An 18,779-nucleotide genomic window follows, 5' to 3' on the forward strand; every position below is an offset into this window, starting at 1 on the left:
TTTATTGCAATGGTGTTGGGGTGTAAGGGTAAGGAATTCTTGCTGTAGTTGCACTTGATTTTAGTGAGAGCCCACTTGAAATACTGCGTACAGTTCTGTTCTCTGTACCACAGGAAGGATATACTTGTCTTAGAAGGGATGCAACAATTGCTCATTAGACTGATTCCTGGGTTTATCCTATGAGTAGAATGGGCCAGTTTAGAAGAATGAGGGGTGACCTCATTGAGACATATTAAAGTGCTGGGAGGGTAGATGCTGAGCAGCTGGTTCTGCTGATTGGATGGTCTAGAGCTGTGGGGAACGGTCTCAAGATAAGGGGATGATCATTTAGAACTGAGGTGAGAATTTTCTTCACTCAGAGGCTTGTGAAGCTCTGGAATTCTCACTCCAGAGGGTTGTAGATGCTCAGTTATTGAGAATATTAAATGCCGGGATGGATAGATTTTTGAAGTATAGGATGGCTATGAGGAATGGGTAGAAAAGTCAAACTGAAGATAAACCATGATCTTACTGGATGGTGGGTGAGGCTGAAGGGACTATTTTGACCTACTCCAGTTCCTATTTCTTAAATATTTATGTAATTGACTTCTGCTGTAATTGAACAATTGTTCCTTTAGAGGCATTGATGATGGAGACTTTCATTTCATTCATTCATTTTGTCAGATTTGAGCAATGCTGAGAAAGCCAGCATTTAATCCCATTCCTAACCGCCCTTGAGAAAGCGGAGGTAAGTTGTCTGCTTGAACCACTGAAGTCAATCAGATTTAGATACATCCACAGGACTGTTAGGTAGGAAGCTTCTGGATTTTGACTCGATGACAGTGAGGCAACAATGATATAATTCCAAGTCAGTGTGGTGTGTGACTCAGAGGGGAACTTCAGAGTGATGTTAGAATCGTAGACGCATGTTCCCATGCATCTGCTGTTGTTGCTCTTAAATGTTGTAGGGGTCACAGATTTAGAAGGCAATGAGAAAATCTTGGCTTTGAGCATAGGTTTGTGTACACTCTTCTATACACAAGCTGTTACAGACTGGAGCTATTAAAGAGATCACTCAAGAGCAAGAAAACTGAAGTTCTATTCTGTTACTTTGTCGTCCTGAAAATTAAATTGAATTTTGTCTATCTTGAATCTCTGCACTTAATGTCTTAGTTCATAAGGAGAAGTTTAAGACGTCATCCAATTGTCCTCCAAATTGGCTAGCCATCTGATCTGATGTTGAATACCACCAAAATCCTGCTGGCATTCACGCTGATGGGAGCTTACAGTCCCACCAATGGTGCACCCCTGCCACGGGCTTCCTAGCAGCAAGATGGGTGTTCAGCAGGAAACTCCATTGACAATGGCAGGACAAGATCTTGCCACAGTGAGTAGCACACCGCCTCATAGAATCATACAGCACAGAAGAGGCCTTTGGCTCATTGAGTTCACACTAACACATTAGAAGCATCTGAACTCCCCTGCTTAATCCCATCTGCCAGCGCTTGGCACATCATAACATTCAAGGCTATGGGCCAAGTGCTCATCCAGGTGCTTTGTAAAGGATGTGAGGCAACCCTCCAGGCAGTGCATTCCAGACTGTCACCACCCTTTGGGTAAAAAGGTTTATCCTCATCTTCCCCTAAATGTCCTGCCCCTTTCCTTTAATCTATATCCCATCGTGACTCACCCTTCAACTAAGGGGAACAGCTGCTCCCTATCCACTCTGTCCATGTTCCTCATAATCTTGTACACCTCGATCAGGTCACCCCTCAGTCTTCTCTGCTCCAATAAAAACAACCCAAGCCTATGCAACCTCTCTTCGTAACTTAAACGTCCATCCCAGGCAGCATCCTGGTGAATCTCCTCTGCATCCCCTCCAATGCAATCACATCCTTCTTATAATTTGGCCGCCAAAACTGCACAGAGTACTCTAGCTGTGGCCTCACCAAAGTTCCATACAACTCCAACATGACTTCTCTGCTTTTGTAATCTCTGCCTCAATTGATAAAGGCAAGTGTCCCATATGCCTTTTTCACAACCTTACTAACATGCCCTTCCACCTTCAGAGATCCCTGGACAAACCCACAGAACTTCTTAGGGTCCTACCATTCATTGAACACTTTCTGGTCAAATTACTCCTTCTAAGTGTATCACCTCGCACTTTTCAGGGTTAAATTCCACCAATCCATTTGACCATTCTGTCTGTATCTTGTAGCCCAAGACATTCTGCCTTGCTGTTAAACAACTAGCCAATCTTTGTGACATCCATAAACTTGCTAATTCTACACCCCACATTGTCATCAATGTCATTTATATAAATAACAAATAATAGGGGGCTCAACATAGATCCCTGTGGTACGTCACTGGGCACCAGCTTCCAGTCACTAAAGCAGCCTTCTGTCATCACTCTCTGTCTCCTACAACTGAGCCAGTTTTGAATCCATTTTATCAAATTACCATGTATCTGATGCGAATTTACCTTCTTTACAAATCTCCTATGTGGGACCTTTTTAAAGACTTTGTTGAAATCCGTATAAGCTACATCGACTGAACTACCCTTGCCTACACATCTCAAAGCATTTGTTAGACATGACCTGCCTATGACAAAGCCATGCTGACTATCCCTGATATGTCTTTGGCAATGGCTTCTTGATAGTCACATCAACAGCTTTGTTTATGCAAGAAGAATTTGATGTACACTTAGATTAGCTATTCCTGAATCATGTGCCTAGTCTTCAGTAAAAGGTCAGATGTTTTGAGCATGAGTGATTTGACAGGATGAGTCCGAGAAATACAGTCCGAATACAATTCAAGTCTGAGCTTGATTATCCTTCAGGGAAATGTTCATATTAAAAGTGGAAAATGCCATTGGAAGCATTTCATCCATTGATGTCAGGAAAACTGCTTCAAGCTCTATGGGGGCAATGTGGCATGAATGTTCACAATCCATGTTGCTGCTATTTCAACAATCACCCTCCAACAAGTGAGATAAAGTGGTATTCTGCAAGAGAAGAGGTACAACTCCTCTTTGCTTCAACAGCCCAGGCATATGTTTAGTTCCAAGTAAACTGTCAAGTTATTTAAGTTTGTATGTTCTTGTAAACTTATATTGTTTACCCTTTAAAATTGCAGTTTTGACCTGTGTGTTACCATGCAGAATCAGCAAATCTACTTCATTGGGCTATTCTCAATCTGGATTGAGAGTGGGACTTTTCAGCAGTCTCAGCTGTCAGTCATGTCCCAGATTAGTCTTGTTTTCACATGTCTCAGAAGATGGGCGGCACGGTGGCACAGTGGTTAGCACTGCTGCCTCATAGCGCCAGAAATCCGGGTTTGATTCATGGCTTGGGTCACTGTCTGTGTGGAGTTTGCACATTCTCCCTGTGTCTGCGTGGGTTTCCTCCAGGTGCTGCAATTTCCTCCCACAGTCCAAAGATGTGCAGGTTAGGTGGATTGGCTGTGCTAAATTGACCCTTAGTATCGGGGGACTAGCTAGGGTAAATGCATGGCGTTATGGGAATGTAGGGCCTGGGTGGGATTGTGGTCAGTGTAGACTTGATGGGCCGAATGGCCTCCTTCTGCACTGTAGGGATTTTATGATTGATACGCTGAGGTTTTATCCATTCTTGAGGTTTCATTGAGAGGAGACACATTTGAATCATTTACATCGGAATTTCCATATAGAATATCTTTCCCAGTCTTCAGTTTGATATTCATCATGTTTCCAGAAAATTTTCCTTTTCTTTTGTGTGTCGTACATCTATGGTAATTTTCCTGATTCAACATTGAGTTGACAAAATGTTAGTTATAAGCTGTTGTAGCCTTTGTCACTTTTAGAAGTACAGACTTCATATAAAAAGCTCCACTCTGGCAACCAACGTACCCTGTTTTTTTAATGGTGTGTGGGTCCTTTAAGCTTTTTGGTGACCGTGCTCACAAGGGATTGACTGGTGCACGGCTGGAGGGAACATTGATTGCAGCACCTCTTTTTCTGACCTGGTACGGCTAAGACTTTTGTTTTGGTGTACTGAAAATGCAGCCATATATTTGGGTCTAATTTCTAGAACACATTCAACTGTTTTATACTTCCTAATTCATGCCAAGATTGTTAATCCTCACTAAGAGTGACCATGTTTGTTCTAAAGGTGCATCGGAGTGTTTTAGAACTTTTCACCAGACTCTGTTCCAATATTTTGTTGAAGAGAGAAATAGGCAGTGGCTGGTCAGTTAGCAGACTGTATGGGAAGTAAGGTGATTTGAAAGTGAGAAATGATGATTTTCACCAAGCTGAAATATCATACTTTTAAAACTGGTGGCACAGTGATACAGTGGTTAGCGCTGCTGCCTTACAGCTCCAAGGAGCTGGGTTCGATTTCTGGCTTGGGTCACTGTCTGTGTGGAGTTCGCACATTCTCCCCGTGTCCGTGTGGGTTTCCTCCCACAGCCCAGAGATGTGCAGGTTAGGTTGAGTGGCCATGCTAAATTGCCCCATGGTGTTCCAGGGTGTGTAGGTTAGCGGCATTAGGGGGGTAAATTTGTGGGGATAGGGTCTCGGTGGGATTATTGTTGGTGCAGACTCGATGGCTCGAATAGCCTCCTTCTGCACTGTAGGGTTTCTATGAAAACATCTGAATTTTAAAAATCCAAATCTAGGAGTTGACATTTCACAAACATAGTTTTTGAGGACCAGCAAAGGTGTTCAGCAGTTATGAACTTAGTATGTCATTAGAAAACCCATTCAACGACATGTAACTTTTTCAAAAGTTTGTACAAGAAGATTAATAGCATTAAAGTGCAACATTTCATCGTTTTAATGGATCTTCTATATGAATGCATGATGATGGTTGGGGAATATTAGCAATGCACCCAATGGGGAAGAAGAATAGGATCATTGACAGCAACTTCAGCATGTTTAACTGTGCATATACAGACTAGAGATGTTGCTGTCAGTTCCAAAGGTATAATATTGGGTAAATGTTGACAATTTCGTCGTCATTACAATTGCAAAGCCTGGGCCAGCGAAAAGATCTTTGACACAGTAACGATCAGAATTTGTCCAGAATGGAAGAAAGGAATGTCCCTGGATATTTCAAACAACTAATTTCAATTTATTCCCTTTACTTATAGGTCTTATGATTAGACCAAAAGTAGGTTCTTCCCTGGAAATTGTATTTAACAAATCTGACGCCAAGTCTTATGAAAAATACGTGACTGCTCTCGATGGTTTTCTAAAACGTAAGTATTGGCCAGTTTGAGTATTTTCTAGAATTCCTTGTATGCTTAATTCATTCTTCTTGAAATACTTCTTTTCAATAGCTTATGACGACTTGATACAAGCACAAAAAAATATTATCTGTCACCCTGGAGACTACCTCACACAGCCTTCCCATATATTGATAAAAAAGGCATGTCAATTTAACCGAACGATGCTGGGTGACTGCTCTGGAGTAAACAACAGCAGTTTTGGCTATAATGAGGGAAAGCCTTGTGTCCTGGTTAAAATGAATAGAGTAAGTATTCCTTAAGACATACCTGCTTGAAAGCATCCTTAAAAGCTGGCTTTGAAACTAAATCTTACAATTATTTTTCTAGATAATTGGATTACAAGCAGGTGCGGGGAACAATCCTATTGTAAACTGTACATCCAAGGTCAGTTATAAACCGTGTTCTTCTTTGGGGTTTTACATTAAAAAATCTTCAGTTGACACTGATTGTGTTCAGGACTCAGTTGATTGCTGCGGTGAGCAACGTAGAGGGGCATGGGATGGTTCTGTTCTCCCCACCACCCTGCGTTGTCCTCCATTCCTTCCAGCCCCTCAAATCGAGACAAGTCATCTTCATTCTTTTATAAATAAATATATGAAAGGAACTTCCAGATTTTAAAATTCAAAGCTTCAAACCCCAGTCCACCAGAATTAATTGAGTGACAATATACCACAGTTCAAACAAGGTAACAGTGGCTTCGAGAGAAATTGTTATCCTCGTTACTGAAAATATACCACAAGCCTATCCGTCTCCTATCTTTTTGCAGGATACTTTGCTCTCGAACCATACTTTCCATTGTATATTTTTAAGCCTATTTCCCAATTCTAAGCTTTTGCTTTTGAATTTATCATCCATCTGTCTGATTTGCTTGAACCCCAAAGCTCCTTTCCCCTCCTAGCACGCCCACAAGCTATAGACTATGCAGTCTCTGCACTGGTCTCTCCAAGATCAGCTGCAGCCTTAGCACTGGCAGTCTGACCCTCAGTCCTGAAGTGGTATGTGTTTGCAATATTAATTACTGGCTAAGGTTATATTCATTTCAATGGGAACCTAATTTATGTATGATTTTTGTTTCTTTTTTGTAAACAGTTTAAGAAGTCTTTCATCTACCAGATATAATAAATTGAAAGCTTAGTTATTTATAGAATTATAATTGGGTATTATAATTTCATATGAGTGTTTATATAATGGAAAATATCTATTCAGTATTTATGTGAAGATTTTTCTTTTCTATAGTCGTGCATTATAACCTGCAGATCTGCTTTAATCCATCCCAACTATTTGACCATTAATGCAATGTTGCTTATGTGGTTATCAGTCCCTGTACTCCTGATCAAACTATTGCTCTGTAGTTGAGTCCCAGCTTCCCAAATCCTCTTTGAGCCCAAGCTTGATCCCCAAGCACCAGCCCCCATCCTCCGTCCCCGACCTGCCTACTCATCGCACGCATGATGTGCCTCAGGTTCCACCATCAAAGAGTCAAGATCCTTCCTACAGTTTCAAAGACTTGGAGCTCTGAGTCTGCCTCCAGATCTCCGTAACAGGTGAGAGTAAAGGGAAAGTGGGAGAGGTTCAGAAGTTTATAACATATCAGAAACCCAGAAAAGGACTTCTACAATGAAAGTCAGCATATGAGAGGCAATTGGAATAAGAGATGGTTAGCAAAGCAGAGAGAATAGAGGAGTAGCCAACTTAAAGAGTGAGAAACACTCATTTCAGTGCACGCTGGAGATAAAGTTTATTTATTAATGTCACAAGTAGGCTTACGTTAACACTGCAGTGAAGTTACTGTGAAAATCTCCTCTTCACCACACTCTGGTGCCTGTTTGGGTACACTGAGGGAGAACTTAGCATGGCCAATGCACCTAACCAGCATGTTTTTCAGACTGGGAGGAAACTGGAGGATCCAGAGGAAACCCAGACAGAAAGGGAGAATGTGTAGACTTCGCACAGACAGTCACCCGAGCCAGGAATTGAACCCTGATCCCTGATGCTTTGAGGCAGCAGTGCTAACCAATGTGCCGCTGAGCTGATTCAGCAATTGTTGTATTTGAGGGATGATCAGTAGAAAATGATAACAACCAAAGGTGTCTTTTCTACTTGTTTCCCTCCAGGCTAGGCCCAGAGCCTAGTTGTCATCCATAATAAAAGCAGAAAATGTTGGAAATACTCAGTGGGTCAGGCAACATTTGTGGAGAGAGACACGGAGTGGATGGAATTAATGTTTTCCCATATGAGTCCATTGGTTGAAGAATTGTTGCAAAACCTGCATTGCTCCCTTGGCGGTAGCCCACCCTAATTAAGGCCTCTCAGGCACTGAACTGACCAGCATTAGGCCTTCCCCAAGATTTAGTGTCTGGGTGACACAAATCCCATCTCGAGAATGGCCTGCCAATCTGAAGCCAGTGTCAGCAGCAGCGCTGGGAGGGTAGATTGGAGCCACAGGAGGGAGCAGACAAGAGAGTTAGGGGCAAGGGCAGGGGGTGGCTTTCATCCCCACCCCTCTTCCATTGTCAGATCCCTTGTTTGAACGCAGGAAGTTTGGCAACGTGGTTGGCTGCTGGCTAACCCGTAGGGGTTGCTGGGTGGCATTCCGGGGGTACGGAAAAGCCATCTGACTCCTGTTCAGTCCCTGAGCCACTGCTAACTTCCAGTGATCTCAGTGATAATTTGTGTCAATGGGATCATCAACGATTTTTTCTCACAGCCAGGAGACTGACACCGCGCCCACAATTAACTGGCCCAGGGCACCATCTCTCTCACTGCATCGGGCCGGATTAAGTCCTGCTCAATGTTTTGGAGTCGGCAACCTTCTGTCTCGCAAACATTAGAGATGGTTACAAACCAATTCAGAGGCAGAAAAGAACAAAAGGGAAGGTCTCACAGACAGGACTGATGAAATGTTAAGAGGAATGATGCTGCAAGTCCAAAAGGTGTGGTAATATGACAAGATTTGAAAAAAGCAGAAGATTGGTTTAGAGATGCTGTAAATTTCAGGAGCAGAATCAGTACCAGGATTTGCTGTCTGAATGAATTGGAGCAGAAGTTATTGGCCCTGCTTTATTCTTGATGAAAGTGTTTTGGCCACAATTTTCCAAATCCATTTTATGTTGTAGATACCAATGCAACTTTGTAGCTGTCTGCATACTGAATTTTCTTTCAGTGTGTTTTCACTCCGAGACTGTTTTTTTTAACCACTGGGAAAATAGTGAATGAGTGGTGCAAGGATTCCTGAGCTGATTATCAGCCTGTTGAATGCTCCTTTAATGACAAACAAGTCCTGGCACTTGACTCAAAACTAAAGGTTCTGATCCAGCAGTAAAGAAGCCATATGGCTGGTACTTGTTGGGCTTTCACAGGTGGCTTGTACCATGCTGATACCAGTCATGTGTTACTAGTGGTGGCCCTTGGATTGGGTTTGGAGCAGGCTATGGGTGTCTGGAGAAGATAATAGTGAGCAATTGTAGTACATGTGGAATTGCAAGCGAATTCCTGACTTCACACAAAGGTGATAATATAAAAAAAATTTGAAAACCTTCTGCTTCTGTTGAAGAATCTGGTGGGTTCATGAGATGACTTATTTGTCAAAGCAGTCCTTCTACAGGTGTTGAATCTTTAATTTATAAGTTAAGGGGTCGAACATTTTTTAGGCATTTACCTTAAACCACTCATAAAATGGGCTCCACAAACGTGCAGTGAGAGTCAAGCCTGTGGGGCTGGATGCAGATTGTCCCAAAACTAAATCGAAACAGGCAGATCTCCAGTGGCATTGACTGTGCTATGCTGGAGAATACACTGATTTCTGATAGGCTTATTGCATTAAGGCCCAGATTTTGGGATGAGTGGTGAAGTAACAACATTTGATCTTAAATAAGGTTGTCCACAAAGATCTAGCGATCTTGGTGGCATGGATTTCACTTTTCCCGATGTTATTTTGATTCTGGCACCAATTTAAGTCATCAGTCTCCTGCAATAGTGATGTCCTCAAGCAGGCAAACTAGCCAATCAAATTGAAGAATTCTCATAGACAGCAAAGTAGGAAGTAAAATGTACTGAATATCCTTCGCTTTTTATACAAATAAATGATGTAAAAATACATGAGGGGATAAAATAGAAAATATAAAACATTTTTAATTAAAAAACTCTGGATTTATTTTATTGAGTGTATGAATTTGACACTCCATGGATTTGAATTAACATTGCAATGAAAATTACTGTGAAAATCCCTTAATTGCCACACTCCAGTGCCTGTTTGGGTTACACTGAGGGAGAATTTAGCATGGCTAATGCACCTAACTAGCACGCCTTTTGGACTGTGGAAGAAAACCGGAGCACCTGGAGGAAACTCTCTCAAACACAGGGAGAAAGTGCAGACTCCACACACAGAACCAAGCTGGGAATTGGACCCAACCTAGATCCCTGGCGTTGTGATGCAGCAGTACTAACCACTGTGCCTCCATGCCATGGAGAGCAGCTTACAGAGCTGTGGAAAGTAGGTGTGCATGGAGAAGGGAGATAACAAGGTAAAGGGCTATTCAGGCTGTTTTGAAGGCAGTAATAAAATTATTGAGGTGACTGAGATCAAATTGTTCCAGAGTGTGTGGAGATGATGGATGTTGATGGTGGAGTAGAGGAAATGACAAGTCAGTCTGTGTTGCATAGGTGGAGAGCGTGTCATGGTATATAAGGCTGAAGGAGGTTACAGAGTAAGGAGGAGTGAGGCAGAGGACAAGAAGCTTATTCCGTTATCTGGGATAGAGAGAGCCACTGAAACTTGTGAAAGATTGAGGTGGCTGAGAATGAAGGCTGGATCAGCTGTGATTTGAAGAGAGGGAAATAATGAGGCCTACTATCCTGAACTTGGGAGAATCCCAAAAATGTTAGGGAGCCAAAAGGTGAGGTTGTATCAGAGGAAAAGAAAATTTAAGTAATTTAGAAAATCCGAGCTTCTATTTTCACACAGATATCCTCTGTGCAACAACTGTGATGAATGCACATTAGAGAATCAACAGAAGGGTGAATGTGTTAATTGCAGAAGTTAACTACAATTAATTTCTAGTCTTTACAGTTCTTTAATCCATCGTACTAGGTAATTTGGATTATTCTTAAGATTGCCTTGTCTCCTGAGCTTGGAATGTCATGTGAAGGAATATTAAAAGTTTTTCCCTGCATTGTAGCACAAGGTACCAGAGTGCACAGCCCACGTAATTTAAACTAGACCTTCGGAACAAGAAAGGGTATCAGACCTAACAGTATTTTTCTGGTTGCTGGATATAAATTCCAATAACCTGCCTTATCATATTCCTCTTTCAAGAAGGAATGTAGTTTCTTCTTTGATGCAGTTTTGACTGAAGTTACTGCTTCAAAACTGTGAAAAACTACAAAGGGTCATGAATGAAACCCTGTCCATCACTCAAACCAGCTTCCCACTCATTGGCTCTGTCTACACTTTGCATGCCTCGCAGCTAGCATAATCAAGGACTGCACGCACCCCGGAAATTCTCTTTTCCACCATCATCCATCTAGAACAAGACACAAAAGTCTGTGGACACGTACCAGCTGACTCAAGAACAGCTTCTTCCCTGCTGCCGTCGGACTTATGAATGGATCTACCTCATTAAGTTGATCTTTCTCGACATCCTAGCAATGACTGCAACACTACATTCTGCACTCTCTTCTTTCCTTCTGTATAGTGTGCAAGAAACAAGACTTTTCGCTGTATACTAGTACATGTGACAATAATAAATCAGATCAAAGGAGTGTGGTGAATTCACAGGCTCAACAACATTGTCAGAGGGAAGCATTAATTGACACATAGCAGACATCAGTTTTCATGCCAACAGTTACATTTATCACCTGTTGCTGTGGGCTGTCCCTGTTTACTATCAAAAAAGGAGTTAAACTTTCTAAAGTTCTCTGCACTCAAGTCGCTTTTGTCTACGTGCTAACTTCAGTGCAGCCATGGCTACATGATCAAGTTGTCCTGACGTGTCTGTGTATAAATACTAAGTTATGTCAAAAGTGCACAATATTTGTATGAATTCGTAAATGGGTAAATGGGAATAAGCTTTATGCTGGATTTTGGGTGATTAATAGTGTTAATAATAAACTTGAAAGAGATGGGTGCAATAATTATGTCAATTATTATGGGAGGAGTTTGAACTAATTTCACATTAGTTCAGAGGGGGAGGGGATACAGACTGTTAACAGAATAAGGCCACAGAAACACAGCAAATAAGAGGGAGTGCTGCTGCATTAAGTTGTAAGGAACTAAGGCCAGGCTGGATAGCCTCTAGTTTAATACTAGGAGTATTGCAGGTAAAACGGATGAGTTGAGGGCAATGATTGACATGTGGAAATGGAAGCCATCACAGACATGTTTGAAGGAAGGACACGATTGGCAACTCAACATTCAGGATATAGAATCTTCAGGCAAGACGGGGAGGAGGTAGAAGAGGAAGATGCATTGCATTATGTTAGTTAAGGAGTCAGTTGCTGCAGTAAGGAGAGATTGTATCTTGGAGGGGGTATCAAATGAAGTTTTGTGGGTAACGTTTAGGAATAAATAAGTGGCAGCCACATTGATAGGTGTTTATATTAGACCCCCCAGATAGTCAGAGGGATACTGAGGAGCAAATATGTACTCAGTTTGTGAAGGTGTGTAAAAACATTAACAGTAGGGTTATTATATTTCAACTTTCCCAACATTAACTGGGATATACATAGTGTTAAGGGCTTGGATGAAGTAGATTTTTTGAAACGTGTGCAGGAGAATTTTTAAAATCACTGTATGGAGGGTCTAACAAGGGAGGGAGCTATTGTAGACTTGATTCTGGGGAATGAAACTGGACAGGTAGTTAAGGAAGTGGTGAGGGGGCATTTTAGTGATAGTCATCACAACATGGTACAATTTAGGCAAGGAAATAGACAAGCTGCAAAAAAAAAGTTTTGTATTGGGGGAGAGTGGATTTTAGTAAAATAAGACAGGATCTGGCCAAGACTGGGACAGCTCCTAATGGGAAAATCTACAAAAGAGCAGTGGAGGGCATTCAGAAAGTAAATGGGGAGGGTGCAAGCCCAGCATGTTCCCTCTACTGTGACAGGTAGGGATAACAATCCCAGAGAATCATGGATGACCAGAGATATTCAGGCTACAATGAGAAGGAAAAGAAATGACTTTAAAAAGTACAAGGGGAGCAAATCAGTGGAGGCATTAGCGAGGTATAGAAAGTGCAGCGTAGAGCTTAAGAAAGCAATTAGGAATGCAAAGAGGGTCAAGTAGGGAAAATCCCAAGATAGTCTATAAGTAGATCAATGAGAAGCGGATAACCTGGGAAAGGATAAGCCCATTATGGACCAGGAGGCAATTTGTGGGTGGAGCCAGAGGACATTGGTAGTGTGTTGAATGAATAATTCACATTTGTCTTCACCCAAGGGAATGAAGACATGGTATGGAATTCAGGGAGAGAGACTGAGGTTCTTGAGCTAATTGACAAAGGGAAGGATAGGGTATAGGAGGTGTTCAAAAGTGGATAAATTTCCTGATCCAGATGAATCCTCAAGGGCAACTGGGGATGGGCAATAAATGCTGGCCAGCCAGCGACACCCATGTCCCATGAATAAATTAAAAAATATGTAACATAGGCTGCTGTGGGAGGCAAAGGAGGAGATTACAGGGGCTCCCCTCTCTGACCTCACGGGGGAGGTACCAGACAACTGGAGAACAGCTAATATGGATTTGCTATTTAAGGGTTTTGGAAATAAACCAGGGAACTACAGACCAGTAAGTCATAAGTCAATGGTAGGGAAACTATTAGAGTAACTTCTGAAGTAGAGCATCTGTCTCCATTTGGAGAGGCAAAGCTTGATCAGGAATAGTCAGGATGGCTTTGTCAGAGGGAAGTTATGCCTAACAAATCTGATTGAATTTTTTGAGGAGGTGACCAGCTGTATAGATGAGAATCAATGTAGTTTATATAGATTTCAGCAAAGCCTTTGATAAGGTCCCCCATGGGAAACTTGTAAAGAAGGTATATTCACATGGAAAACAGGGGTAATTTGGTAAAGTGGATTCAAAATTGGCTTAGTTGTAGGAGACAGAGGGTGATGACAGAAGGCTGCTTTAGTGACTAGAAGCCAGTGTCCAGTGGTGTACCACAGGGATCTGTATTGGGCCCTCTTTTATTCATCATAAAGATGACTAGGTGGGGGGTAGGATTAGTAAGTTTGTAGATGACACAAAGATTGGACAGTTGGTTAACAGTGAGGCAGTGTCTTGAGCTACAAGAAGATATAGATGGAATGGTCAAATGGGCAGATAGTGGCAGAAGGAATTTAACCCTGAAAAGTGTGAGGTGATGATGTGGAGATGCCGGTGTTGGACTGGGGTAAACACAGTAAGAAGTCTGACAACACCAGGTTTAAGTCCAACCGATTTATTTGATAGTAAACTAAACTTAAACCTGGTGTTGTCAGACTTCTTACAAGTGTGAGGTGATACATTTTGGAGGGAGTAATTTGATAAGAAAGTATTCAATGATTGGTAGGACACTAGGAAATTCTGTGGTACAAAGGGACTATGGTGTGTTTGTCCACAGATGTCTGAAAGCAGAAGGGCATGTTAGTAGGATGGTGAAAAAGGCATATGAGACACATACCTTTATCAGTTGAGGCATACATTACAAAAGCAGGGAACTCATGATGGAGTTGTATAGAACTTTCGTGAGGCCACAGCTGGAGTGCTGTTATCACATTATCAGAATGATGTGATTGCACTGGAGGTGGTGCAGAGGAGATTCACCAGGATGCTGCTTGGGATGGAGCATTTAAGTTATGAAGAGAGGTTGCATAGGCTTGGGTTGTTTTCATTGGAGCAGAGAAAGACTGAGGGGTGACCTGATCGAGTTGTACAGGATTATGAGAGACATGGACAGAGTGGATAAGTAGCAGCTGTTCCCCTTAGTTGAAGGGTCAGTCACAAGGGGACATAGGTTCAAGGTGAGAGGCAGGAAGTTTAGGGGGGATGGGAGGAAAAATTTTTACTCAGGGTGGTGACGGTCTGGAATGCTCTGCCTGGGAAGATGGCAGAGATAGGTTGTCTGACATCCTTTAAAAAGTATCTAGATGAACACTTAGCAGTTCGTAACATTTAGGACTATGGGCTAAGTACTGGTAGATGGGATTAGGTGGGAGCTTAGTGTTTCTAATGTGTCATACAGACTCGATGAGCTGAAGAGCCTTTTCTGGCGCTGCATGATTCTATGATCTAATTAGAACCAAAATTAGCAGATTAAAACTTTCAATTGTAAGTTTAATTGCTTGCAGCCGTACTATAATGAGTTGCTTTACCATTTAACCCACTTAATTTAGGAAGGGGATGGTGTATACGAAAAATCTAAGGCAAGACAGAAGTTTGATATTTGAAAGCAAAACTCAGGATAGCAGCGGATGAATCCTACCTGGCCAATCTCTTTTAAGCGATGTTGCGTAGGAAATGTGGAAAAGATTGCTTTTGGCAGGATTGTGCTAAATGTTGTCTTTGCTAAACTATAAAGGTTGGTGCCTAAATCTGTGCCATCTACAGGATTTGGATTAATGTTTGCTTAAATGGTTTTGGATTTTATATCATTCAAAATGAGAAGTCTTCAAGTTAGAAGCATTATCTTTTAATCTTAACTTTGCTGCTTTCCTAGTCTGAATTTTAGAACCCTAATGTGTATACACTTCACTCAGAGAGTGGCTGGAGTGTGGAATAGACTGCCTGCTGTGATAGTGGAGTCGGACACTTTAAGAAATTTCAGGCGGTTATTGGATAGGCGCGTGGAGCACACCAGAATGATAGGGAGTGAGATAACTTGATCTTGGGTTTGGACATAGCTCGGCACAGCATTGAGGGCCGAAGGGCCTGTATCGCGCTGTACTGTTCTATGCCCGTGTATAACATTCAGGTTTATGGACTAAGTATGCATATTTTGTGTTATCATTTTCTTTTGAAAAATCACTCATGTTCTGTTCAATAACACTCTAGTAAATCTGAACACATGTGTCTGCCAAGGAAAAGATCAATTTGCAAGTTCTGACATTGCTTTTGCTGAAAAGTGTACATGTACATGTCCATGTACAAAATTTTTAAAAATGAACCTCAATTTAGGATCTTATAAATTAGTGATGATGGTTAGCACGGAGTGGCAAGGTGGTTCCTTAACTCCAATTGTACTTCTATAGAAATTCAATGAAAAATAATCTGCCAATGTGTATTAGATTTAGTTCTAATTGTCAAAGCGTAGCTCCTGCAGTGAGATTCTGACCTTTTGACTTTTGTTTGTGAGTGATCACTCAGGAATAATAAATATTACTTGATGTTCAGTGTCGTTTTCCCTCAGTCTCTGATGAACAGCCAAGGCTAGTTAACTCATTGGGGATCCATTCTGCTCCAGAGTGGAGTATATTACATGTATTCACTGAACCACCATACTGCCCCGTCCTCAATTCACAATGTTAATATGTAGGTGTATTATTAAATCTATAGTTTGCTTTCTAAACTAACATCTACATCATATGTCTCCCAGAACCTCTGATCAGTTAAGTAATAGTATCCTAACTAAATTAACTGTTATATGAAGTATTGTAAACTTTTGCTTTTCTTTATGCAGAAAGAACCACAAGTGGATGTAAAATACTTTGGATCATTTGATAAAATGTACTATCCATATTATGGCAAAAAAGCCCATGTAAGTTTGTTTTAATCTTAATCCTACATTTCTTTGACATTGTTTTTATTATGTTGACCTACAAGAATACAATTGACTGCTCGTAAAGGCCGTGCATGCTGAATCAATTGATATTTCCAAGACTGTTGTTAGATTTTTGTTAGCTAAGGGCTTCCAGCAATTATGAACAAAGGTGATAATTGGAGCCATGCTCTAAATGAATGGCTAACTCCTGTTCCTACACCTGTGCAGTGCTGCCTTTTACAAGTCTGTGGAAATAGCCAAGCGAAAGTTTGTTTTAGCGCGCCGGAGTCTGAATCATTAAATGGTTTTGCGAAGGAGGTAGATATATTTCTGATTTTAAAAAGTGGGTTAAAGGAATATGGGGAACAGGTGGGAAGGTGGATTTGAGGTCAGGAAGAGATCAGCCGTGATCTGATTGAATGGTGGAGCAGGCTTGAAGGGTTAAATTTACTTCTGCTCCTGATTCCTATGTTTTGTCACGTCAACCATCACTACCAGCTTTACACATAATCAGCTGGCTTCCTTTTATGGAGTTGGGGAAATCCAACTCTGATCTAGTGATAAATGCTAAAACATTAACTGGAAGAGGTGAAATGAAAATATATAAATGCCTGATTTTTTTTGTCCTTCCTTTGTAGGTTAACTACTCACAGCCTCTAGTTGCTGTAAAACTAATGTTGGGCTCCAACGATACCAACAAGGATTTAATGATTGAGTGCAAAATAACTGGTGCCAATCTGAAGAATGATGATGACCGCGACCGGTTCTTGGGTCGAGTAGCTTTCAGAGTTCACGTAACAGAATAGCATGAATGGGAGAGCTTGCACGATGACTACTTTGTTGTCTTGTTTTGTTATAATGCGCTGGACCTGCCATTGTAGATGTGTGACCACTTTGAAGGGGGTATGAGCTAGATGGCATTTTATGGTAGCATCATGTTGTGCTTCCAGATATCAAGTGTTAAAAACAAATCCTAAATACATAGCTGCCTGCCTTGCCCCAGCCCAACCCCCTGTTGGATCAGTTTACGCACATATTAAGACATCATGCCATAATAAGGGACCTGTAAATAGCTCTACTTATAACTTTGAATAATGGCGGTCTTTGTCCTTCTTGTGCTGTGATTTTTGCCCCAAGTGAATGTCTAAAGCTTGATGTGCTGTTGCTGTGTACATATTTAATGAACTTAACACAGGTTAACTTTCACATAGAAGAATGGAAAATTTAGGAAGCAAGATCAAATGATACCCCAGGCTGACCGTAAATGATTTTATAACCTTTGCAGAATTATGTCTTTCGTGCAGATGCCTTAAAACCTGTATGAAGAAAAGAGAAAATAAAACTGGATTTTAAACTTTTTTTGGGATGTGGATTGGTGTTTCCAACATTTATTTTGTCCCTAAACCAAGAACCTTTTAAAGCAGCAGCTGATATAAACCATGTGGCTACAGTGACATCATTTTAGCCAAACGCACTAAGCATCACACTCTCATTTTCATGTAAGTGTCCTACATGCGTATTATTTAACACTTACCATCATTCACAGTGAATTGAAGCATTCATCCCGACCAAAGCAACCACACATTGACCGTGGTTTTGTGCCCATGTTTGCCACAAGTGAAAAATGGCAATGTGGGTGCAAAATATCACGAGTCGGAAAATGGGAATCTTGCCGGTAAGCTCTGATTTTCTGATTTTTATCACACCTCAAAGCGGTTAAGGAACAAGGTTCCCTCCCACAAAGGTCGGGAAGCTCATTTAAATAAATGTTAATCTAAGTAAAGGACTTCCCTGCCGCATATTGCCCCACAATGGGATCTCCCCCCCACCACCCCCCCTCACTGCTGTGATAGCATTTAAAAACAGGAACCAGGTGGAACCTGCCAGGCGCACAGGTAAGTACAGTCCGCAGGCAGAGAGGGTCATAGCTGGGCAGTATCTTGGCACTGCCCCGATAACAGTGGGGGCAGTCCAACGAGGGTGCCCTGTTGGGGAGCTCCACTGGGGAGGGTTGCCTTATCAGTTGGGGGTGGGGTGCAGGGGGGAAGGGAGATGGTCCCTGTCTTTTTTGTCTACCGGAGATTGTGCACTCAGAATTCCCAGTTTCGCTGGCTTTCTCCAACCCAATCAGTGAGGGCCACGCCTGCAGATTTTTTCTGCATACAGGGCTGGATTATCTGGTGAGATCACAGAATCCCTACAGTGCAGAAGGAGGCCATTTAGCCCATTGAGTCCGCACCAACAACAACAGTTCCACCCAGACCCTAGCCCCATAACCCCACATATTTACCCTGCTAGTCCCCCTCACACTAAAAGGCAATTTAGCATCACTAATCAACCTAATTTGCACACCTTTGGACTGTGGGAGGAAAGCAGAGCACCTGGAGGAAACCCACACAGGCACTGGGAGAATGTGCAAGCGCCACATAGACAATCACTGAAGGCAGGAATTGAATCTGGGTCCCCGGTGCTGTGAGGCAGCAGTGCTAACTACTGTATCATCCAAATATGGTGGAATTCTCCCATTTTGACACTTAGTGGGGTGATGGGGGGCTTTGGTGGCTGATTTCCTGTTAGCCAAAGTGGTGGGATCCCAGGCCGGGTTCAGTGCCTGGAACCTCATTAATAATGCACAAGTACTTTCCCTTCCCAGTTACCTGGTGGAAAGGCAGATGATTCGTCTGCCCGCTGTCAGCTGGTGGGTTTGAAGCGCCTGGCAACATATTTAAACACCAGTCCAGCACACTCATATCACTCTCTCCAGCCCACCAATCTTCACTAGATCATGCAGGATGTCAG

At 42.0% G+C, this 18,779-nt stretch overlaps 1 protein-coding gene across 3 annotated transcripts in view; it reads left to right on the forward strand.

Annotated features, from left to right (window-relative positions):
* The window catches only part of atp1b3a (ATPase Na+/K+ transporting subunit beta 3a), a 40,510-nt gene extending 23,172 nt beyond the window's left edge, over positions 1-17,338 (forward strand). For all 3 annotated transcript variants that reach the window (XM_080185927.1, XM_080185928.1, XM_080185929.1), the window contains 5 exons: positions 5,110-5,217; positions 5,299-5,492; positions 5,575-5,631; positions 15,900-15,977; positions 16,619-17,338. In XM_080185927.1, the coding sequence (XP_080042053.1) occupies positions 5,110-5,217; positions 5,299-5,492; positions 5,575-5,631; positions 15,900-15,977; positions 16,619-16,786 (605 nt within the window). In that variant the 3' untranslated portion in view covers positions 16,787-17,338. The remainder of the gene's footprint in view (positions 1-5,109; positions 5,218-5,298; positions 5,493-5,574; positions 5,632-15,899; positions 15,978-16,618) is intronic.
* Positions 17,339-18,779: the final 1,441 nt, after the last annotated feature.

This window comes from Carcharhinus amblyrhynchos, chromosome 3 (genome assembly GCF_965287045.1).
Source record: "Carcharhinus amblyrhynchos chromosome 3, sCarAmb.v2.hapA, whole genome shotgun sequence".
NCBI lineage: Eukaryota > Metazoa > Chordata > Chondrichthyes > Carcharhiniformes > Carcharhinidae > Carcharhinus > Carcharhinus amblyrhynchos.